General features: G+C 36.7%; 1 protein-coding gene across 6 annotated transcripts in view; it reads left to right on the top strand.

Moving 5' to 3' along the window:
* The window catches only part of UTRN (utrophin), a 356,936-nt gene extending 332,168 nt beyond the window's left edge, over positions 1-24,768 (top strand). For all 6 annotated transcript variants that reach the window (XM_017737228.1, XM_017737227.1, XM_017737229.1 and 3 more), the window contains 7 exons: positions 3,086-3,151; positions 10,544-10,702; positions 11,085-11,328; positions 17,586-17,694; positions 19,162-19,248; positions 21,933-21,955; positions 22,612-24,768. In XM_017737228.1, coding sequence (XP_017592717.1) covers positions 3,086-3,151; positions 10,544-10,702; positions 11,085-11,328; positions 17,586-17,694; positions 19,162-19,248; positions 21,933-21,955; positions 22,612-22,620 — 697 coding nt within the window. In that variant the 3' untranslated portion in view covers positions 22,621-24,768. The remainder of the gene's footprint in view (positions 1-3,085; positions 3,152-10,543; positions 10,703-11,084; positions 11,329-17,585; positions 17,695-19,161; positions 19,249-21,932; positions 21,956-22,611) is intronic.
* The last annotated feature ends 711 nt before the right edge of the window (positions 24,769-25,479 follow it).

Below are 25,479 nucleotides of genomic sequence, written 5' to 3'. Positions count from 1 at the left end.
TGAAATAAGCTGAACTTGTTGCATATCCAGGTTTTCCCAGTAGGATGTTAGATCCACGGTTTTGTTTTCTTCTGTGATAGGCTGACACTCTGCATTACTATTGGCTTTTAGCAGGCCAGATTGTAACGATGGATGTTTTATGTTCTGGATTCTGTGGGATCACCCTAGTCCTGTCGTGATAAAATGTCTGTTATGCCAAGTCCATCTCAATGTTCCTGTGTTTTGTTGAACTCTCTTCTGTGCATTCAGAGCTGGTAATCACAGCATCATTAAAGTTGGAAAAGACCTCTAAAATCATGAAGCCCAACAGTTAACTCAGCATGTCTGTGTTCACCACTAAACTATGTCCATATGCCACTCCCACATGCCTTTTGAACACTTCCAGGTGGTTCCAACTCTTCTTTGGACAATCTATTCCAATACCAGACCACCTTTTCACAGAAGAAACTTTTTGTAATATCTAACCTAAACCTCCCCTGATGCAACTTAAGGCCATTTCCTCTCATTCTGAGTTAAGGGCATGATGATGGTGAAACGTTAACCAGAGATACCCTCTCAAAAATAAGTACCATGGGAGCTGACTAGGTTTTTCTTCAGGTGTTTTTATTGTTGTATCTGATCTCCACAACTGAAAATCAATGTTAACTTTTTCAGTCTTTTGAATAAAAATTCAGACTGGATGTTTAAGTTAACTGCAGTCTTATTTATGGGCACCTTAAAAATCTTCTGAGCAGTTTTTTAAATGCCTAGGATATGCTGCACGTGCTCTTTGCAGCAAGAGAAAATAGGGCAGGAAATAATGCTGAAGGGCTAGCTGCAGTCAGCCAAATTTTTTGTCCCCAGCAGCAAATATTTTCATCCTTCATTAGTAGTATAGCACAATGACATACAAAGTCATTATAGAGCTTTTCAGTTATTTGAAACATGTCATTTGCATAAATCAACCAACATTTCTTTGAATCTATAACTTAGGCCATGCTGTAATCAATTAAAACCCCTGAACCAGATACATTAAATTTCTCTAGGTGATGGAAGAATTTTCTGTCTACCTATGTCCTTTTTTTAGCCCGTGTTGCCACAATACTGTAGCTTTTTGTGTCCAGATGAAGCTCAGACTCTCGACTCTCATTAAGGATCAGTGGATGTCCTAGGTGTAATAGCTGTTTTCCCTCTCCTCCCCCTCAGCTCTTATCAGTTCTGCTTGGGATTGGATTAGCTGAAGGTGGACTGTGTACCACTTGGTGATCATTCAGGATACAAACCTAAATCTGTACCTGCTATGTGCAGACATTGCTTAGCAAAATTGAAAACTTAATACTAATTGCTTCATAGGTAATCTAAAACTACTCAGGATTGTTTTTCTTCTAGGAATAAAATCTGAGAACAGAAGACATAATTCTGTGTCTTTCATATAATAAATCTTTTTTATTGTTCTGATCTTTTCAGCTAAGCATCTTTAAAGAAATATTATCAGGGCTTCCTTAATAAGACAGTGCCCAGCAGAAACAGTATATTAGGGCTTAAAGCCTTCACTGTCACTGATTGAAGAACATTCAACTCTCACTTTTCTGTTAACAAAATCCCCTGCCTGGAATTAGGTACCATCTCCTTGTTCTGTTGTGCTGTGTCACCTCTGAGATGCTTCTAATTTCCTTCCTCAGTTTTCAGTTTTTATCCTACTTTGAAGGCTCTTTGCAACTCTAGGGTCCCTTCCCTCTCACTTTGTGCTCTCTGATTAGGGCCATCTGCTGGTTCCACATATTATCCCAAGCAAATCCTCATTAATGATGGAGATCCTAAATGTGATGATAATGGTGGAATGTGCATTTGTGAGTTGGAATATCTGTTACTCACTAAGGGATTCAGGGCAGACCCTTCTCTCTGAAAAGTAATGGTGGTTGTACTACTTCCCTGTGTGACAAAGGGACTGTGAAGATTAATTTCTAAAACTATGTTTCATCAAAAGATTTAAAGATGCTCAGCTAAATAGCTTTATAAAGGTGACTTGTAAGCATGTTCCTCACTGTGAACTAGATTTGTTTGAGATGCCCCAGAGCAGAGATGATCTGAGTGTCTCTAGTCACTTTGGAGATTCTCTTCCTTTCAGGGGAGGTATTGGAGCACAATGTCCCACCCCAGACATGGTGGGATGAGACAATCAAGAAGACACCCAGTGTGTGCCTTCATTTGTTCTTCTTCTACAACCCTCAGGAATAGTAACCAATATACAGAAGGGCAAACTTGCTCCATTCTAAAAGAAGTCACCAGGGTTCCCAGATCTTTAGGGCCTTACACACTCCCTTCAAAAGGAAGTTTGAAGATGTCTATAGTAATGCATAATGCACTTGCAAAAATATATGTGAAATTAAGGTATCTTTATAGTAAAGGAAATAGCTGTATTTGGTGCAGTTGAATATATGTGTAGAACATTGAGTGTTCCTAATTTTTTATGTATGTCTCTCATGTACATAAGGTGTATCTTTCCTGGAAACTTGAATAGATAGAAAATTTCTGCTTTGATTTTAAAGAACTGCATGACCTTGTATATACAGTCTAATAATCTAGACTTTTTAAATTAATTCCTTCCAAAATGAGGAACTGTAGGCAATGACTCGCTGTAATTATACTGCTTTTTGTGCTGTTTTCCAGGACTTGTCTGTCCACAGCGTGGTATTACTTGCCAAGCATAATTTCAGATGTTGCATGTGCTATATTTAAAAAAGATTCATCCTCTTTTGTTAGTCCAGCTTTAGAAAATTCAAAAAGAAAACCATCTGTGAAAACATCTCTTTAACTAATTTTGCCATGAGAGTTGTGGCGATGCTAATGATAATTATACTAGAGTTAGAAAATACACTTTTTTGTTGTTGTTTGGCAAGTAGAATTAATTAATCATAGCACAAGTTTCTCATAAAAGTCCTCTGGATTACAGGGTTTTGTCACAAAATCTAGGAGTTTATTCCTAATCATGTATACAAAGATTGCCATATCGGAGCTGTTTCTAAGTAGAATAAATTTTCACACTGCCTGTGTTTAAGTTGTGCAGCATGTTGTTTGAAAGTCGTGGTCTTTCCCTGCCTTTCAGGCTTGCGCAGATGGAAAGGACCAATGGCTCCTTCCTCATGGACAGCAGCTCCACCACAGGAAGCGTGTAAGTAACTCATTAAGGCTGTTAGGAACTTTGGTTATAGATTCATGGTATAATCTTCATCAGTTCCAACACAGGACTTAGTTCCAGTGAAAGCAGCTAATAAGTGTGAGCCCAAGGATGCCTGCATAAGTTTAATTATTCCGAGCACCAATTGTAGAAACTGGTGATGTTCGCTTGACAACGTGTGGGAGCTCTACATTTGTCAGCCATTCTGCTTCAAAAGTCAGGATATTTCATGTGACTGGTAAAAGGCCACAGATCTGTAGGTTCTACTTTTTATTTCTTTCCTGCTTTTATTGTAGTATAAAAGAAAATAAATCATTTTCTGGGCTTTTGCTAGACCCTAGACAACTTTCTTATTAAAATAAAATATCATCGGTACTTTGAAGATTCTTCAGAGCCAGAACAATGTTGCTACTTCTTGTTTATACTTCAGTTTTCTGGCTGCTGATCCATCTGTTTGTACCTGGAATTGTACTATGTAATAAACATAGTCCTACATTAATTCTACCAGTGCCAGGTTTTTTTGGTTTTTTTTTTTTAAATTATGTGTCACTTTTATTGTAAAAACCTTAATTAAAATGCATTGGTAAACTTGGAAAGCATAGAACCCCTTGAATTGCTGATGAATAAAATACAGGTTTTTTGAATGTAAAAACAAATGTTTTAACCTCACTTTATCATCCCTTCAGTTAATTAAATCAGTGATATAGGATTCTGCCTCTTCCAAATTATTAACAAAAACCATCAGCATTTTTAAAGAGAAAAACCAAAATTGTTCTTGTTCAGCTTTAGTTAGAAAATGCTGTTGGTATCAGTAATACTTTCATTTACTGTTTTGAAATCTAATAATACAATTATTCTATCCATGAGTGTACTTAACATTTTGAGATTTAAAATACATTGCTTGAAAAAAGCATGTGACCCTCTTTAAATGTTGCCTCTTTCCTGATTAATTAACTCTATTTACATACCAAATAAAACTTTTATTCATGTGAACTGTTTTAATGTGTTTCTGTCATTGGCACACTCACCAGTGAGAAAAATGCAGCCAAAATATTCCCTTTTGATTCCCTTCCACAAAAAAAAAAAAAAAAAAAAAAAAAAAAAAAAAAAAGAGCAAACACACTGTCATTTGGCAGTAAAGCTGGAAACTTGAAGGCAACTAAATGCTCATACACTTGAGTTGTGTGTTTTGAAATTAATGAGCCTACTCATATCCAAAGACCAAACAACCACCCATCCCAATGATAAAAGGTGGGTGTATGCTTAACTTTTTACTGGCAAATCACCTGTTGATTTTAAAGCAATTTCCCTGCATTCCTTTTCCTTAGAAAAAGAATTAACATGGAAAGCTTGTGTACCAACATGTGATATGTACCTCTGAATTTGGGTCTCAGTCAGGGGACTGTTACACAAATGAAATATGGACAAGAAAGTAACCTTGTACACAATGGCACCTTCTGTTTTATTTGCAGATTACAATGCATGCTTTCATTAAGGTGTAAGTACTGAAGTACTCAAAATTCTGAAGGCCTGTGGTTTGAAGTTTAAAGTATTGTAATAGAATCATTTAGGTTGGAAAAGACCTTTAAGATCATGAATCCAACCATAAAGCATACATTTGCCAGGTCGACCACTAAACCATGTTCCCAAGTGCCATATCTACCTCCCTCAAATATGTCCAGTGATGTTGACTCAACCACTGCCCTGGGCTACCTGTTCCAATGCTTGACAGCCCTTTTAGATGAAGAGGTTTTTCCAGAGAACTATCCAGTTTGTATCCCAGTTTGGATCAGAAGTTGCTGAAACATTGGGAATTTAGGATTATAGTTCAAATCTATTTTTATTTTTTAAATGCCATTTAACATAGAAATGGGGACAGTGTAGTCATTCTTATATGGATGGAATTCAAAGGAGCAATTTGAAATGTGAATGCATGTTTTTTCAGCTCAGATATAAACCTCTGAGCCAAACTTCTTTTTCTTTTTATAGTGTTATTGGAAACATTCAGGAAACAATTACTAGTTTGGAAATCAAATTCTTTGCTTCTCATAATTGGATTTATCTTTCATGATCTCATTTTTATTGGTCCTGAAGAGTCCTTCAGTTTACTGTGAATATAGAACAGAGGCAGTATTGCACTTGATTTTGAAAGTTACTGCTTTGGTCTTGTCAGGTTCACCAGCTCAGCAACGATACTTTTAACATGCTTCATGTTTCAGAGATTATATGTGAGAAGTCATCTACATTTGAAGAAGAGAACTTCTGCTCTTAGTTAAAAATAATTAGTTTATTTTCAGGAATGCTTTGCAATATGCCATTTGATTAAGAAAGCACTCATCAAAGATAATTCTTGGGTTTTAACTAACCTGTTTTCTTGAATGTCGTTGTGAATTCTGTCTCTCTGACTAAGCTTTTCTAACTCCCTCCCCTTTCCTAAAGATATGTGAATTCCATTAAAAAAATACATTTTCCTTAATCAAAAAAATAGTTGTAGATAGCAAAAATAGGCACAGTCTCTACTGAAGTATGTCCAGCTTCTTTAAAACATTCTAATGCTCTCATGCATGAATTTTGTGGTACAAATACATTGAATAGAAATGTTTTCCCTTCATGTCATCTTCTCTTTAGATTAGAAAGTTCTAAATGTGTAGGCTAGAATGTTGTGATGGATTTTATTTGGCTTTAATTCATGCAAAAACATCTCTCTCTTTAAAACAGACTTACCTAATCACAAATGAAGATGAGCATAAGGAAAAAATTAGGTCTTTACAGCAAAGAATGATAAATAGTGTTCCTGACAGCAGGCTAGACCTCACAATTTGATAGTGTAGTAGAATGAAAATAAAAATTGTTAGGGAAATAGGACAAGAGCGTAACTGTCCTATTCCTGTAGTGTAGGAGCTGTCCTATCCAGCCCATACTGAAGTTAATTGCACTGGGCATAACAGACATACTTTCAGAATAAATGCATATGCTTAGTAGCTGTTTTCTGGTTAGTGCCTTTACTACCAGTTATCTTCATGTCTGCAGCATTGTTGATGCTATTTCACACTCATCTTAAGGCAGAGTTGGAACATATCTGAAATTTTATTTGTTAGGTTACTCTGCACTCAGGTCCAGAAGTAGGAACAGGTTCAGAAGTGAAGGCCATTGATACTTTTACCTGCTACTTAATGTGATGTAAGTAAAACTGGAGCCCCAGTGTGTAGTAACTGAATACTGTGACATGATGTAAGTGGTGAAAAGGTATCTTGTCACAGTGAGAAATTTGTTTCATGTGATGGTAAGATTAGGAGAAGAACAAGTAAATTAGACGAAGTATTTTTGAGTACCTTTTTCATCCTTGTTCTAGTATGTCTTGTAGCATCATCTGGTCAAGGTACACTTTATTTGGATTAGAACTCATGATGCTTAATATGAGAGCTACAGCAAAAAATTAATATTGTCAATGAAGTAAGTTCACAAGTAGCCACATCTTCCTTACATCCAATTTAGCAATCAGTTTTCTTAATCAGATAAAATAAAGCACTGGTGAAAAGTGATGGTTAGGAAATCGGAATTTTTTTTTCTACAGCATAGTCCAATAAAAGGGAGGTTATATGCAGCTTTATTTGCCTCTTGCTTCCTCGATGCACAATGCATGTTTTGGAATAGACATGTTGAAAATATATGTCCAGAAAGTGAATAGGATACTTCAAAGGCTGTTTTCCCTGGGCTTCTTTGTTGGGGTGTTCTTTTCCTCTGAGATGTACTTCTTTCAAGTCTGACCTTCTGGGATATCTTGTTTGCTGCTTTTTACTATGGTGAAATGCAGAATAGGAGCTACAGCCTCTGCTGTTGAAGGACTTTGTGTACTTCTAGTTGTTTTGTCAAAGCACACAGGGTATTCAATAAAATAACCACCACGAAAGAGTGAGCAATTAATTTTTACGTGATGCTTTTATTTTGATTGCTGATTGCTATCTCCCACCACTTCTACAGAACAATGTCCTAGGTTCTCAAAACAAAAGTATTTGCCCGGCATAGAACAATGACCTTATGTTGTAGGTCATTTGAAGATCTGTCCTGAGACTCCTGTGCTACTAATGAATCTGTCCTAATTACAGTCATGAGGTTTGTTGGTGCAGGTTCAAGGCTGTGTTTTTTCCAACTAGTAATTTTGCAAGACAGACCAAAGGTAGAACACATGGTAAAAATACACTTTTGCTTCAGAAGACTTCCTTTATCAAGTGCCTGTGAAAAAGCGTGCTGTCAGTTGCAACGTGTGATGCCTGAGAAAAGAGCAATCAATATTTGCAGCCTCTCCAGCAGGCTTTCTGAGACTCTGAACCAGTGGGAGAGGACGGAAATGAAGTTTTTTCTAGACTGAATAACCGTGAGACCAAAATATAAAATTACCTGTATTGTAACTGTGTTGATCTCATCTACTGGATCACAATACAGTCAAAAGTATATAAGCATTCACCATGTAAACTCTTTTTAAAAAAAAAGTATTTATAAGTTTCATTAAAAAATTAGGTTACACCCAATGCAAAATCTTGACAGAATCTCAGATTTAACGAAGTCAAATAAATATAATATATCCATCTTTACAGAGCCCTGTTTTTACAAAGATCCATTTTAGATGACCTAAATTTTGTTTATAAACTAATTCACAATTTTAAATCGTAGACAGCAGCTTTTTGATGCCTAATTAAAATAACCAGACTAAACTAGATCAAGTAAATGTTTCCTGACATCATCATCACCCTTGCACAAAAGAAGGCTGTATGTGTAGTCACACACTATCACTTAAATTCACACGTAAATGGTGTTTTGAAGCCCGGATGATAAAGCTGTGTTCTCTCACCTGCCTGCTTTAACATTGTTTTTGTGTTGGCCGAAGGTGTGACATTGAATTGCCAGCACTCTTGGCTTGCTGTGGCCATTTCAGTCACAGGATACTCTGCACGTTTTGCAGGGCTGTGCCCCGCAGTTTGAAGCCCCCGGAGGGGTTACCTCACTTTGGCAAAAATTTCGCTATAAGGAGTGGGGTATTTTTGTCAGGATGACTAAAGGGTAGAGAAGTACAGTGAGGTTTTAATTATCGCACTGGGACCTGGTCCAAACTCCATTAACTGCACAAGCCTTTGTTTTAGTTTTAAGTAGACATGAAGTATTAATGAAAAATAACAGTGATTATGAATTTCCCTGAGATCACTCAAGTAGTGAAGAAGATAAAGCAGTTAAAGGCTTTTTCTTGTTCTGTAGATAAGAGTGGTGGGGGAAGGGAGCACTGTTCTGTTTCTTTCTGTTTCTTTTTCAGCTAACACTGTTGGATATCACTATTTTTTTAAGGACTTAAATGCACATGCAACCCCAATTATATTTAAACTCTATGTATATGTATTTAATGAAAAATTCATTAAATTTTTATTCATTTGGACAGAACTGTCACAGGCTTTTTTTGTTTGTTTGTTTGGATTTTTTTGGCAGGCATAGTGTTACTTGATGTACATTTCTTTGATTGTAAGAGTCTAAATTTTCAAGTCTCGATGACAGGTTGGAAAATTGAGGGCCACATGATAGCTTTGGGTAGATAGTGAATAGTTATCCTTGGGAAGAAATAATTTGGTGTTGTTCTAGCATAAGATTAGTCTTCAGTACAAATTTTGTCTTAAGCAGTACTACAAAGAACAAAAGCATTTTGCTAAATGATAGAAGTACTTTTCCAAGAGACAGACACCAGGAATCAGGATTTATTAAATCTTCGGCTGTTTTGTCTTGCTTCTAATATTGATGATGCTTTTAAATTGATATTGATATAGTGAGCTAACAAAAAAATCTTGGTTCAACAGGATAAAATAAGGTTTTTCATTACACAAACAGTATTTATGCAATTCTCATCTATTCCTATCACATGCATTTTCTCCTTTTGTCCCAAGAGTTTTAACTTATTTCTGAGGACCCCCCTGATCCATATGCATGGCCTGTAAGACACCTAAGATGTTTTATTTGTACATGCATTTATTTATAGACTATTTTTCAGCACAGAAATAACTGCTGTTTCTTCCAGGGTATACTTTTCTAAATAACTGGTTTTACTATTCATTCAAGTGAGACTGTATTTGGAAATTCTGTGGTGAAAGATGTTAAATTGACTGACAAGAAATTTTAAAAAGCCTCTTGAAAAGCTCCATTACACTTTTATTTGGAAAAGAAATACTTTGCATAAAATGAACTTCTGATTCTTTGCATGTGCTTTCAAAGGCAGTCCGTAAGGATACTTTTCTTTCCATAACTGGTTGATAGCAGCATTCACAGCTGCTACTTTCCAACAATAGGAGGAAAAAAGTTAGCACATGAAATAGTTTTAATGTGGAAAAGTGTCTTTTCTAAATGATACTTGAGTATGTGCATGCATATTGCCTATGTGTTTGTCACTCTGCTCTGACCATGCTTTAACTGTAGGAGATCTTTAGGGTAAAGTTTGTGGGGGCAATACTTCATGGTATCGTAAGGTATGCAGTCTCTGGTTTGTAGTCAAGTAAAGGAGATAATTTAAAGAGGATTTTCTTCAACATTTATACTGCTGCAGCAATTTCTCTCTTAAAAAAATGAATAGTATATGTTTTTCTGTTGATTCATCTTTCTTGAGTAAGCAAGCAAGCAAACTGGTTTTAGGATGTGGTATCTTTCACTTTCTATCCATCTGACTTTATTTATGGAGAAAAGTCAGCAACTTGGAAAGTAAGGCACATCTATACAAAACCAAATTCACTTTGGTATTAAAGCATAATTGAAAGTGTCAGGACTTCTCTATCTCCTTACCAGAAGGCAATTTCATGTGAGTCAGGAGGAGGACAGTGTTATAGTTTATTTCTATCCCTGAACCTCTAAGAAGGAAATCTGCTACCAATGCAGAATTTCAAAGTATTGTTTGTTTGTATCAAAATAGGGGGCGAAAAATGGAACGTTTTCCTCTAATTTTAATGGGTAAATTGAGCAAACCAAAATTACCTCCTAAAGATTTTAAAAATGTCACATATTGTTAAAAAAGTGGATCTAGCAGATGCTTGTTTGTTTATTTCTTTTTAAGGCATTTCAAATCAGTCATCTTTGGTTTATATTATCTCCGATTCTTGTTTTCACTGTTTCTTTTCAAGCCACTAGCAGCATTGGTTCTTTCTGCATAGATTAAACTGATCCCTTACTACAGATAAATCTTTCTTTTCCTATGTGTTGTATGTTCATATGGTTTCCTTCCAGTATGTTTTTTAGGCTTAATTCCTTCTCGCTTGGTCCTTTTCCATAAACAAACAAAATCCCCCAGCTTGATAGAGATGTTTGCTCACATAATAAATGTTTTACTGCTCTGTCTTTATCTGTGTTGTTTTATTGTTTCAGAGAGGATGAGCATGCCCTTATCCAGCAGTATTGTCAGACGCTGGGAGGAGAGTCGCCTGTGAGTCAGCCACAGAGCCCTGCTCAGATACTCAAGTCAGTGGAGAATGAAGAGCGGGGAGAGTTGGAGCGTATTATTGCTGACCTTGAGGAAGAGCAAAGGTCTCATAATCATCCTACTGGTGTCCGAATTGTCATTTCGGTGTTGTTGTTTGAGCCATGCATGTACAATGTTGAAGATGAGAAAGACCTAGAAATCGTGATTTTAGCAAAAGGAAAACCCCAACAATCCACAATCAAGGCATATGTTGTGCATAGCCTGGCTGTTAGATAGAAGAGGGAGTGTCTGTGAAGAAATAAACTAGTTTCACTTCTACTTCACTGCCTGTTTGTTAATCCCCCATAAAACAAGTCAAGGCCTTGTCTTTGTATGAGCTTTGTATGTCTTGTTAGTTGGAGGTGCTAACATCTTTTGATCTAAGAAGTCTTTTATTTTCATTTACTTGATGAAGTCATCATTCTCCTCCACTTTTCAATATCCCAGGAGTCTGCAGATAGAGTATGAGCAACTAAAGGAGCAACATCTTCGGAGAGGAATAAACCCTCTTGCATCACCTCCTGACTCCATTGTGTCACCTCAGCATGCTTCTGAAGATGCCGAGCTCATTGCTGAAGCTAAACTCCTAAGGCAACATAAAGGTCGTCTGGAAGCAAGGATGCAAATATTGGAAGATCACAATAAACAATTGGAGTCTCAGCTTCACCGGCTACGGCAGCTACTCGAACAGGTACCTGTACACTTGTTTCTGCATGATGGATTTCTTGGTGGAGCAAAGGCATTGACATTTTACTGCAGATATTTTCACCATACTCTCTTGGTCTGTTGCAATCAATAATTTCTAACAAGATATTATTTCTTACCCTCCAGTATAGGCCATGGTTAAAGTCAAATGAGCAGAAAATGATTACAAGTGCTGGAGTGATCATGGGAACTTACGAAGCATTGGGAATAACACAAACAAGAGCAATAGGTTTTCATTAATTAAAAAACACCAGAAGAAAATATATACCCTACTCCAAGTAATGATGCCAGCCACATCCCATGTTTGACTTCAGTTTTCCCAGACACTTTCCTTAAATAATGTTTATTTGTTGTCACAGTTAGTCACTCAAACTTCTCTTAGCATGCCAGAGACAGATGGCCAAAGATATGTCTGAAATACAAAGGAGCAATTAATTACATTAAAAATCCAGTTCCTCTTGAGTAGCATATTTAGACCAATAAGCTACAGCAGTGGTCCTGCACACAAGGAATGCTGGAGGTAAGAGCCTTTTATCAAGTGCTGGTAGCTGGAGATCGTAGGGTTTCCTTGTTGGTGGAAGGAACACTGATTGCTTTGGAAGTCAGCACGTGCACACCTGGGTTATAGAAATAACAGCAGCAACATATACCAGGTGTTGTTGGAGATGGTAGTTTGTACTATATCATGTGTGGAAGCTTGAGTAATGAAGATAAATTTGTGTGAATGTTTTCTTCTAACTAATCATTACATTTGGGACAGAGTATAATAAGGCAAGTATTTCCTGCCTTCCATCAGTCAGATAACTGGCTGTTATGTAGTAGAGGATTTAACTAAGCCAAGAAACAGACTACATAAACCAGGTATCAAAATGGCCTAAGTTCCTGCTGTAGATGACACACTCATTACAGGGATTAAGGTGTTTGCTGTTTGTTTCACTGGCTGACTTTGTTATTTTTACTAGGTAATTTTGGCTGAATAGGATTAAGATGCATCTGTTCCAATGACTTCCCTACCCCTCTAGCAGAGTAAATTTTTTTGTTGCTACTGTTATTCTAGCATCTTTAATCAGTATTTGAGTAGATGAAATATTTCACAGGGAAGATAGCAACTGGTGCACTGTTAAAAATAATTTATAAAGTAAGGATCTTGGGATATGTGGCCAATACTTGGTCTTTCAGAAAAGGGTTTAAAATATGCAAAGAAACATGTTGAATAGAAACACAGAAGTTCTGCCAAATCCATGGTCACTTCCAGCTTAGTGCTTGGAGCAGAAACTTGTTCACTCCTTAAAACTTTTTTTTTTTCCCCTAATGTAGCTGAGGATGATCTTACAATTTTGTAATCTTTTTGGAATCCTTATACCATTCTTAGTAACACCTTTAGGGTATACATTTTTGTTGTGATAAAGTGGGTGGGAGAAGGGACAGTAATTCTTCCCTATCATTTCTGCCTTTGGAATTTTCTAGGCATTGTGCAGCTTTTGGGTTCAGATAGGGTAAAGTAGAATAGAGGTGACCTTTTTCAATATTTCTGACTGTTTACTTCATTTACTGTGTACTATTGCTCTTCTGCTTTCTGTCTGAATTGTCCTGTCTCTGTGGGAGTCATGCCATGCTTCTGATTGTTCCAAGTATTATTTCCTAAGGTCTTTGTTTCTCCTCTGTCATTTAATAAAGTGGCTGGTACAAAGTCAAGTATATGAGAAGGTCTGCATTATTTCTTTTATAACATACCTGTGGCTTTTCACTATTGCTTTCTATACATATCATTACTTAATTTACCAGATGTTTGGCAAGCTATTTCCAGAATGTTGCAGCTACTCCCCTGATGGGGATTCAGAAATTATAAATAATTTAAATTTTTTGTAATGTTCTTTGAAATTTATTTTGACATTAATAGAATCATGAAGCAGCACTGCTTTCTGTTACTGCCCCCTTTCTGAAAAAATGACCACTCTTCAGCATGTTTGTTGTTCTGTCAGCTTGGCCACTACCTTTTATGAAAGCCTTTATCTCTCTCACTGCTTGAGGAAGGACTTTACTGGAAGCCTATTTATATTTATTTGTTTCTTTTGCTTTTACTGGCTGTCCCAGTTATTTTTAGTGGATAAAAGGAATACCTTTTCTTATTAATGCTCATAAATCCCAATCTCAAAATATATAACAACAGTGTAATTACTAGCATTAAAGGGTACAACTGTCTTACAGCAATATCTTTGCCACAGATGGCGTTTTATGCCATCATCAACAGCAAGTCTCCCCATTCCTCTTCTCCACTAGCCTCCTGACTGTTGTTTTATACTACTGAGTATAAAATACTGGATTTTTTTTCTCCAAAAGATTGGAGTGAGTCTGTCTATACACAGATGTTGGGGAAGAGAGTTAATGAAAGAAAGTTTCATGTAGTAACTGTTTGATCTAGATGAGAGCATTTTAGGACATTATTCAGAGAGAACCTTTAGCAGAAATATGCATGCATCCTCACTGCACATTTGTCTACTTCAGGTCACAGCTCTGAGGTTACCATACTATTTTATTTTAGCAAGCCCAAAGGATTGGTAGCTGTCACAGTATGTTGTCATTTTTGTCTGCCTGATTGAGTAGGGTGCCAAAGAGGAAGGTGAAATAGAACTGGCATGTGACAGCTTTGATACTAATATGTTAATCAGACAGAGAAAAAACAAATAATTCATTTTCATTTTTCTTTTTTCAGCCTTTATAGATACTGAATTTGCAAAGTTGAAGTGAGGTCTATTATGAAGGGCATTTAAAGTCTGTTTGTATTTTTCTGGTTTTTTCTGAGTTACTCAATAGAGGTTTCATATAGAATTTGATATTGAAGTACGTGGGAGCTAAATCATCTGTCAACAGCTGTATGATCAGACTGAGAGAGTAAATAGGGGCTGCAACTCCCTCTCCAGCTGAAAGCAGAGGAGCTTTATCAGAAGAGCAAGGAGAGTTTGTTTCTTTTGTAGCTGGGAGAAAAAGTCTGGAGCAAGAAGAAACTTCTGTAATGAATGTGGTAATAAAATTAGCATTGTTGAGGTTTCCTGTGATTTTAGATTGGGGACACTGAGGTATAGTTCAGTTTTTACAAAAAGTAGAAGAAGTCAAAGAAAGAGCAGGTATGTCTTAGCTATCTGTTAAGCCAAAGAGCACTTCAGGCTCTTCTTTGAGAAAGACATCACCAGGAGGCACAGCGAAATAAGGCACTGTAGATTAAAACTGGTTGAAATAAATATCTCCTTTGAAATGCTTTAAAAACTGCCATAATACAGAAAAAACCCTCCAGTTTCAGAGTTTCCTGGAGAAGAACCTATCTGTCCCTTCATATCTTTGTTTGGTTTTGCCTAAAAAGAAGTTTGAAAACTCTCTGAGGCTGGAGTTGGAAACCTCTCCCTCATCCCTATAGAGGCATGCTCAGTATCCCTGCTTTTATTTCTTTCAAGAAGAAGCAGCAAGTATATAATAACATCTAGAGCTGATTTCTTTTGGTTTCTGGCTTAAGGGTTGTCCGCTGTGTTGTTTTGAATAAGAATACATGAACTTCATGATGGCTGAAGTGGAAGTGAAGATGGCTGATGGAAGTGCTCATATTTTGTAGGTGTTATGCTATTGAAGTCAAAGAGAATATGATTGTCTATTGTTATTTTTCTCAAGTTCTCTAACAGTAAAATATTAAACCATATAAATACATGCAGATATATCTATATCCTCAACTGGTTTGCATTTAACATTTTCCAGTGTCTGATTATTATATTAGGGCAATTATACTACTACCACAAACCTTCACTTTCTGCTCCAAACACCACTCTTCAGCTGTTTAACAATATTGTCTTTCATTTGGAAGAAGAATTTGGTTTGTTTTGGCTTTTCTTTTTATTGCAGTCACTGGTACTATGTAGTGTAATGTTTATCAGTATACTTAAATGAAATTAAGTAATCAGACATTGCCCTCTGATTAGAAGGTTTTGTGGTTTTTGACTTGTTTTTAAATCCAGCTGCAATATTTCATTCATACACCAATATAAGGTATTCCAAGTATGTTTTGTTTTCTCTCAGTTTATCCACTGGTAGTCCTTGTGCTCTGCCGTGCTCTTTCATCACTTACAATAGAACTATTAAGTGGTACCTTGACTAACTCATCACCTGAGTTTGCAGGCTTTTAGTTTCTATCTATCAACATGAACTGTTGACTTTGCAATGTCTCACTACCCTTGACTGAGCCTGTGCTGTACTGTAGTTTTGTATGTCCAGCATAGATCTTCTCATTCACCCTCAGTCATCTCTGCACAATTCATTCATAGTTGCTCCTTGAACAGGGACAGAGATTTAGTCCAGGTGCAAGTTTGCATTTTGGATTATTCACATTCTCTCTGTTCATCTGTTTGTCGGGTGGGCAAGCAGTCACTCTGCTGCTGGAGTTAATTTTGTTGTTCTGTATTGAAGGGACTCTTAGCTGTTGGAGAATTTGCTTCCTCTCTTTACCATTACAGCTCTAACATCTCAAACGGTGGTTGCTGGCATTACAGAATTGCCTGGGTTATGTTATCCTGGTCTTTGCTGATTTAAAATCATCACACTCATTCTGCTTAGACTCTGTAGCTGGATTGAAGCCTGGTACTGAGTGGCAAATTGCTTAACTACATGATAGTAATTCACTGTTCATAGAAGTGTCTTGACAGTAAAATCCTTCTCTGGCTTGAAAACATTTCCATTTTTCTTTGTCTTCTATGCAGACTATTTCTTGGTTTATTCTTTTAGTCAAAGCTGGCCCTTAGTATTGTTATGCTGAAAGAGATGAGATTTAGAGGAGAAAAAAAAGAGATTTGTTGAGTGCTCAACATGTTCTGAGTGCAGAACGTTTTCTTCTGTTTCTCACTACTGTATATGGAAGAAAAAGTATCTTTCATTGTTCAACAGTCTTCAGTTTTACTGAGCATTGTTTCTGTTAAATTGCAAGCCATCTCAAGAAGTTGAATATTGCTGTTGAGGCTGTGAGGAGCAAACTTGTGCACAAATTAACAGCCATTCTGTATTCTAACTCTGCATCAAGTCTCATAGCTGTTTTAGGTACTTGCTCAGTTTCAAAGACCTTAAAAGCAATGATCTTTTGTATTACTTCAGTATCTGCTTTTAATAGATTTACTTAAATAACCAGCTCCTTAAGCTGTTCAGAAGTAATTTGATGATTTGCAATCAAAAAGCTAATAGCAGCAACAATTTCAGCTACATCTACCTCATATGTAAATATTATTTCACTTATTTCTGGGTTTTTTTCAGAACAATCACTTCTGGAGCTCAAATACTGTATTACTAGTCTCTTCCTCAAAAGAATTTTTAAAAGAAGGAAGGAAAAGAAGGGAAAAATGCCTGAACAAGGTCCCTTCCAATATTTCTGAGCTGCTATGTTCTTTTCTTATTTTCTGTCCCTATATGTAGATTTAAGTGTCATCTCAAACACATATATGGTTACAGCTAAATGTAATATCAATGTCAGTGATTCTTCAAGTGAATTTAAGGGTCCAGAAAAGCTTCTTTCTCAAAGTTATTTCTCATAATTTTCAGGAGTTTATGTAGTACAAATTTTCACGTAGTACAGATTCCTGCAAATTTGGTGTCTTCCACATGGTTGAGAAGCAGCATCAGCAGGAGTGATGGCTGGCTACCACTTTTTAGATTTAATGAAGTTGTTTTGAATCTGTCTTGAGTCTTCACTTGATTCTGGAGTTCTGTAAAACTGTTCCTGATTGAACAGTTGTTTCTAAGCATGATTAGTCATCCTTGTAAAGGTTTTTAGGGGCCCCTAGCTGAATGTCCTCTCTCTATGTGTGTATGTATGTATATGTCCCTGCAGATAAATACAACCCCAGCAATCCCATTGTGTAGTCTTTCTGCAGAGCTGGACTAGGAACCTTGACATACTGTGTGTGTTGTACATGACGTTGTGTTTTTGTGATGCAACAGAACACTATTTTTAACAAGACCATCAACTGGAGTCTTGTAAAGAACTGTTCTTAAGTGTAAATTTTCTTCTAAAAATTTCTTGGTTTGGGTATTTTTGTTGGGTTTTTTTTTACCCCTCAGCAGTTGCATAGACCTAAGCCAACTTTCAGTAGTTTGAAGGACAAACAAGAAAGAGCACATAAAAAAGGAAAGGAGCAAGATGGCTGCCTACAAGCCCACATTTAAATTATGTGGATACAAATAACATAAATTTGTGTCTTATTGTCCCTACTGTAGCCCGAGTCAGACTCCCGGCTCAATGGCACCTCTCCCTGTGCTTCGCCCCAGCACTCTGCCCTTGGCTTCCCGCTCGAGCAGGACACAAGCTCACAGTTCCATCAGACAGGTGAGTGTTCTGACCAGATAATGTGTTCATGAGGCCATAGGTGACTACTGGATAGGTTTGTTGGCATCTTCTGGAAAGATTTTTAAATCAAAAGGAATGGATCTTTGTGATGCTTCTGCTCAGTGCAGCTGGAGGTGTTGCTTCCTCACACTTGCAACGAGCTGCGGTATCCTACGAATCCATGTGACTCTGAATTACAGACTTCTGTCGATAGACTCCTTGGTTCCATCTATTCTGACCAAGTGAATTTACTGGGCAAATCCATCCTCACTGAAAGGGTAACCAGACTTCATTGGACTGAAGTGGCCAAGAGCTGTTTGTCCTACATATACACATGGACCCAAGTGACCTGTCAGATACAGGCCCAAATGTCCAAATCATGTAATGTACACTTCCTGTCTGCTTTAAAAATTCTTGTGTAACCTCTGCTTATCCTGGTATTTTGATGTTCCCACTCCCAAAAGGTTCACAGCTTTAGGAACAATTCAGTATTTATAGGTACAGGCTCTGCACATAAAGGGATTTCTCTCTTGAAAGATTATTTTAAATTCTCCAGTATCAAAACTCATTAATTCCACTGGAGTTAGCAGAAATAACTACAGATCATCGCATGGTCAAAAGTAGGGGGCAAGGGAAAATATTTTTCTCAAATTATCTTAGGTGCAAGTTCCTCCTGTTTTTCTTTTTAAGCCTTGTGTTACAGATTAAATATTATTTTGTTTCTATGGAAAACAGGAAAAATATTCTCTTGCATACTGAACAGTTTTCATTCAGCACTAACATATGTTTTTACTTTATCTGGAAAATCATGGAACTTCTTTGAGTCTGATTTCATGCAGTGGTAGATTTGTGAAAGATGCTGTCTAATAGTACTGCCAACAACAGAGCCAGTTACGTTCCCTAACCATTCTCTTGGCTAATTTTAAGCATCATTTTTCAAATAAATGGCAAGGAGGATTTTAGCACTACTGAAATGGCTGGTACATATTGAATAAAGACCATCTAAAAGATAAATGTTGGGATTTTTTCAGAAAAAGAAAGGTGTATTCACTCAAACTTACATGACAAATCATATGCAGTTGGAACAGAATTTTAGTTGAGTAGCTACTCAGTTTAATTCCCTCATCTTGTCAACATTTTATTTATTTTAACTGTAAATTTTTATATACTGTTCCTTGCTGGCAACTTGTTCTAGATAAATCTTGGATGCAATGGTTAAGCTTTAATAAAAGAGAAATGAGTTTGACTGCAAATCTATAATGTAACTTCCACTTCCTCTCCCAAGGCTGGCAATTATCAGTGATAGTTCTTGCACATTACAGAGGCTTGAGGTAGTGTTTTCCCTTGAAATAAAAAGGAGTATTTAACTGGAAGGTTGGATAAGAATGCCTTTTAGAATAATGTTGTCCTTTTTTTTTTCTCTTCTTCTTACAAAATTCTTTTTTTTTGTTGTTGTCATATCTGCAGATGACTTGTTAGTTCCACCTCATGATACCAACACAGATCTAACAGATGTTATGGAGCAAATCAACAACACATTTCCAGCTTGCTGCTGTAAGTTTAACAAAATAAGTCTCTGAGGATAGTATTGAATTTGAGGTGGTCTTTTGAAGAAAAAAAGCTCAATCTTGTGGTATTGACTAGGAAAAGAAGTATCTTTGAGGAGATTTCTTGTCAAGATATGCAAGCTATATAATTCTGTTCTTTAAAATTCCTCCACAGACACTATTTGTGAAGGTAAATAAATGTTCTTGTTTTAAGTGGAAGTGATTCACTGTAAAGAAAGCCTGTATCTCAATGTCGAATTTTCAGCAGTGCCCACATAAGGGTAAAGACGTCTAGAATCTCACTAGCTGCTAATAAAAACCTTTTGTAGAACTTAAGTGAATGCAGATTCAGAATTTCTGAATGCCGTTTTTATAATAAAGCTTGAAAAAAAAGTTTTTAGACCATTAGTCCTTAGACTAATTACTGAACTAGTTATTAAATAGACCAGAGGAAATCTGTGAATGCAGCACGTAACACCTTTTCCTGCTTAAATACAGTGGAAGCTGATATTTTTTTCAGTGTCTGTTAAAGAAAGATCAAAAGGAAAACCAGCTCATTCCTTATGCTTGTCTTGTATCAGCTGACATACTTAACCTCCTTCTTCCAGTGTCACTGCACTTGCAAAAGTGAGGAGCTATCTCATGTATTTTGGTGGGTCTTGTAAAATACATTTATACATATACATGTCTCTCTATATAGATATTTCAGCTGTTTTGCCTTAGAAAAACAGTAGTGAAAGCTTTGATATATTCTCAAAACTGTTGAAAGTTTCAAATGAAATGTAATAATAATGGTCAGTTTTAAAAGGCAGGAGTGAGAGAGTGGCTGTTTATGCGCAGTTCTTTTGGAAGCATCAAGACTGAACTCTGTGCTATTTTCATAAACTCTGTGAACCCTGTTAAAATACCCCTTCAAGACTGAACTCTGTGCTATTTTCATAAACTGTGAACCCTGTTAAAATACCCTTTTTATCTCTTGTACATACATTGCTTGGCTGTGAGTAACTGATCACAGAAGATGCACTTTGCATATTTTGGAAAAGCAGATTAGGTTCTAGCAAAAAAGGTCTTGTTTCAGCTGTCCTTTTTGGTTGTTGATGAGTTCAATAGTTCAGAGCCCATTGTTCTGCAAATTAAGGATTTGATTCTAAGGAGCATCTTGTCTTGAAGTCAACAGCTGGTGGAGCTCCTCAGCACACCTCCAGGATGTGTGTGTGTACAGATCTGTATAAATGCAACTCAAGCATTTGTTCTTGGTTTTGCAAATTACTCTCTTGCTATGTGACTATACAACTACAGGGTCATTTGGCCCAAATGAATTTAAAGCTAATTTAAAGCTTGGTAATGACAGCTGTTCTCCAGGACTGGGAAACAGAAAATATTCTGATTCTATGAACCAACACCTTGAATGAGGCAGGAGGATACTGCGAATGAAAACCATGGCCGCTTCATATTGTGAAGTGTATCTGAGCATTTTAAGATTAAAAGAAGGCACAGTTCCAAATTTCATGTGGCTTTTTCCCCGTTGTCAGGCTAAACCACACTTTCCCAGTTAGGTACTACTTATGTTTGTTCTCATTCAGTCATTCTGTAACATCTTTTACTTGGGAGTAAATTTTTTTGACTGTGTCAGATTCATATCTGAAATGTTTTAGAAGCCTGGAATGAGGATTATTAGTCTGGCCTTCCCAAAAAAGTGCATTAGACTCTGAGTTTTGCTAAGGAAGACCATGACAGACCATCTAAGTCCATCATTTTTTCCTGTGGCTGTTCAAGAGGGTTCTGTCTTCCTGGCCGGACAATTGTCCAACCTGTTCTGTAAGACTTTAAATTATGTAGATTCCATGGACTTCTCCTAACATTAAAGAGCAACATCCTTACCCTTTTTAATTATAACCAAGCTAAATTTTATCTAAACACATGCAACATCTCATGTCCAATTATTAAAAAAAAAGTAAAATACTTTTTTCGCACCCTCGTCTTTACTTGTCTCTTCTGCCATGGCCTTAACCTCCATTAGGAGATACTGGAGTTACTAGCACCTGAGCCTTATGCAAATAATTTTTATCCCATTTTCATCGTTTAACAGAGACAGTTGTCTTACTTGCTTTGTTTGTTTTCATGGGTTTCAGGTTATAATTCATCTTGAAATCAGTCTATTTATGCTAAATATCCTTCATGAAGCAATTATTCATAGAGTAAGGCCAGCAAGGCTTTTAATGGTGGATTTTGCTGTTTTGTGGTTTGTTGGTTTTATTTTTTTCTGTTCTTCAGATCCACTGATCATAGATATAATGCCTCCTTTTCCTTCCTTATTTATGTCACTTGTCCTCAGAAGTAGGCAGGTGTACAACACTGTGCAGAAGTCTTGTCTGTGCATCTGAGTGACATCCAGAACAGAGCATTTTTAACAGATGATACTGTAATACATCACTCAGGGGTTTATATGGTTACAAGTGGTGAAAATGAAATAATTCATAATACCTACATATTTGTAATGCTATAAATTTGATAAAAGTAAGTTTGTGAAGAATTACAGCATTACAACACATTTCTAGTTAAATGTTTAGTCTTTTAAAGATAAGTCTTTTTGTTCTTCTGTAGTATGGGATTTTCCCAATAAGAGCTTTGTTCTTAAACTGTCAAGATGCAGAATCATGTAAATTTCTAACCTTTTCTTTCTATTTGCAGCAAGTTTCACTGGCAGACCACAGGTATGAGACACGTTTATATACTTGCATAAGCATTGGAAACAAAGTAAAGCAAGTGGAAAAGTTCCATTCGAGCAAAGGGGCTGGGGTGGTTTTGTCTCCATTTTTCCATAGAGGTCTATTTGGAAGTTAGACTGAGACAACAGAAAGGCCAGATTCCAGCATATCACAGGTAGTAGAAAATTTCTACTAGTTCAGACACTGCCAAAGGTGTTATGGTTCTGCAGTTAGGCATTGCTGACCAGATGGAACCAATTTGCATTTATTGGGGCCAATTAGTTTCAAGCCAGCATCAGCTTGCAAGATCAAAGCTGGTTCTTGCAAAGACATTCCATATATCCTTGTGCCCTGGTTCCCGCAGCTCCACTTTCAGGACCTGTGGGCATCAGTGCACAAGGATCAGGAGCCACACAGCACCTTAGGCATTAGATTAAGCTGCCTGCTCTAAATAGGCAAGCACTTCAACAAGAACTTTAAACACTGCAATATTGTAAACTTAGATTTCTTTTAACCTGAGTCTCAGGCCAATGCATGTAAATTGTTAACATACAGGGATTTTGTAAGATGACATCCCAGTCCTGAGCTGAATGAGCCCAGAGCAGTTAGAAGTTTCTGTGTGTGTTAACACATGGTACTGATGTTGTTTCTCATCACGACAGGCCATGTGAAGTGTTCACGTAAAGTGAGCCAGTGCTCCCTGGCGTGCAGCACAGCCCTGTTCTACAACCTGCCGGCCGCACGTTCCACCTCATCAGAAGCCTGCACGGGACCCCGGGACACACGGTGCGCTCTGACCGCGTGTTCTACTTGAAACAGTACAACACTGAATACCCAAAGACGAGGATGTTGTTTTTATAGTATCTTTTTTTTTTTCCTTCTTCCATTTCTATGCAACTGTAAATTAACGAGCAGTGGAATATTTGTCACTGATTTGTATAAATATACAGCCAGGGGAAAAGGGGCAGGGGCTTTATATACATTCTTTTTGATAATCGTAAAGAGAACTGCTTAAGGAGTTTGGAGCAAAACATTACAGTTATACATTCCTTTCAGCTCTTTGCTTTTGCATTGTAAAGTATTCTTAGTTTTATTTTCTCACACCTGTAATATTCTGTACTGATTATTTATATGGTAACCATCTGACCACACAGATTTCAGAATATCCTTGCATTATTTTCAGCATTGGCATATGAAGTTCCCATAATCTGTATTATTGTTACTGGTTAACAATAACTGTCATTAGGTGCAAGATACAGTATTTTAATTCAGTTAAACAAGGTAAAGTCTCATTTCAAGTCATAATCAGCATCCTCATGTACCTAAGTGGTATTTTTAACTTTCTTTTCGTTATTTCCAGCCAACACACTCCATTTGGAGGATTATTTTTTTAAGTCTTATGTTACTTTGAATCAGGAGATAGCTAAAAAGAGGACTTAGATGATGGCTTAAGTTGGTTTTAGTAAGAACTAAGTTAGTGTAATCTTTCCCAACTTTGTTCAAAGACAAAGCTTTGCTGTTCCCTGCTGTGCCAAACTTGCTTCAAGTTTTGGAATTTGCAGTCTATGAAGTAAAGCTCATTTCTGTGAGATCCCCTTCTTTTGTCTTCCTCTTGGAAATGAAGAGACAATTAGAAAGCCCTTTCCAATACTATTCGCCACAGAACTTTCTCCAGAACTGCAATGCACTTAGATGTTATCATTTGGCATTGTAATCTTGCAGATCATCCTTATCTTTGAAATGATTTATTTATGTACTTTTGATAAGGATCATTATGGGAAACTTATGTCAGTGATCAGATGACCTCTAGTTTAAAGATTATCGTAAGAGATTTTAATGCCTTCACAGAGTTTACAATGCTGCATGGACATTTGCTTTAATTCTAGGACATACCTTTAATTGGTAAAACTGCATGCAATATCTTTCATGTATAGTAGAGAGAAACAAAACTGTGTTGTTCTTAATTATTACTGAAGGAAAAAAAACCTTATCTCAAAATGCTATTGAAAGAGGTGTAAAATTCTCTACTGCTACTAAAAAGATGCTAGGGAACATTAAAAGAGCAGGTAAGGAATTTCTAGTGGTTTTGTGAAGTTTTGCCAACTAGATTGTCCTGCACCCACAATATTTACTCCTGAACTGCTGTTGCTCAAGGAGTGATTCAGGCACAGTGTTGACCACCTTCTACTGTTGGCACCAGTGCCAGTTCTTTCTGAACCCTTTGAAAATTATTTAACCACTCTGCCTCTGCTTTCCCATCTGTAAAATGGGGGTGATAGTATTTACCGCTCAAAGGTGATGTAGGACTTAGTTAGCATCTGAAAAGCTCTGTAGAATTGCTAAGTGTTAGTCTTGAGCAAGTGGAGCAAAGTTGTCAAGGTGAAAAGAGAAGATGCTGGCTCCTATAAATGCTTCATCTATTAAAATGTTATGTAGTTATTCCGAGAAGAAGAAATCCCACATTTTACAGAAGAGGAAAGCCATGACCACCTTTCTACCTCAGACCTATCTTCATAAGTAGTATTGGAAATAGCTTTATATTCTGTTCTCTGCAAAGTACTTGGCTTTTATTAAGCTACATAATTCTCTAGGCAAAAAATCCTTAAAAATACTCCCAACATAAGTATAAAAAGAACTCAGTAGTGAATTTGGTGGGTTTTATTTTTGTTCTGAATATGAGGCTATGTATAAAGTTGTTTTTCTGCCTGTGTTTGTATGCATCCTTTGTCCTCTGCTGCCAAGTAAATGCTGCTTCAAACACTACATTGTAACATTCTTCTTCTGAGACAATAATAAATAAAAGGAATATATTGCAGTAACATGAGAAAAAATATGGAGTTCTTCCAAGTTTTGTGGGTTTTAAGGATGGCACATCTCATTGCTAAATGCTGAAAATTTCATTCTGAAGATTAACATGAGCATGCTGTAATAGTCAATTTGTATAGCCTAGCTTTTTCTCAGTGTGGTTTGAATTTATATAAATAAGCAGTGGTTTTTTTCCTCATAAGTCTTGCATATATTCTCCAGTTTTCCATCTTTAGTGATTTTAGTCTGGAATCCTTCTCAGTTTCATGACAGATAGTAAATCTGATCATTGAGAACCAGACTGCTTTTTTTTTTTTAATGTTCTATGCATGTATTACAGAGCAGCAATAATGCATGAAGCTCTGTCAAATAGGAGAACTGTAAATGAGTCTTCAGGTTTTTGGTAGCCTTCAGTCAACACGCTCAGCTGAACCACAGCATTAGGTATTCAGTCAGAAAGTATATTTCCTACCCTGTGCTGGTTTGAGGTATTTGCATTAATGCAAATTGTGTTAATGACTGTGTTAGAATTGCTACACTTAAAGGAAAAAAGAAGTCCAAAGCCCTAACACTTTTGTTTCCTTATCATAACAGTTGGTACTGGTTTCATGTTTAATTGTTGGGTTTTGTTTGGTTTTTTTTAACTCTAACAAATGTCAAACATAAGTGTCAAAGTAATGACCTTTTCCCTCAGTTTGTAAAAGGATGGTTATCAAATAAGTTGT

This window comes from Corvus brachyrhynchos, unplaced genomic scaffold (assembly GCF_000691975.1).
Source record: "Corvus brachyrhynchos isolate BGI_N302 unplaced genomic scaffold, ASM69197v1 scaffold6, whole genome shotgun sequence".
NCBI classification, from domain to species: Eukaryota; Metazoa; Chordata; class Aves; order Passeriformes; family Corvidae; genus Corvus; species Corvus brachyrhynchos.
The sequence above is the reverse complement of the archived record's forward strand: the minus strand, read 5'-3'. Positions and strand labels throughout refer to the sequence as shown.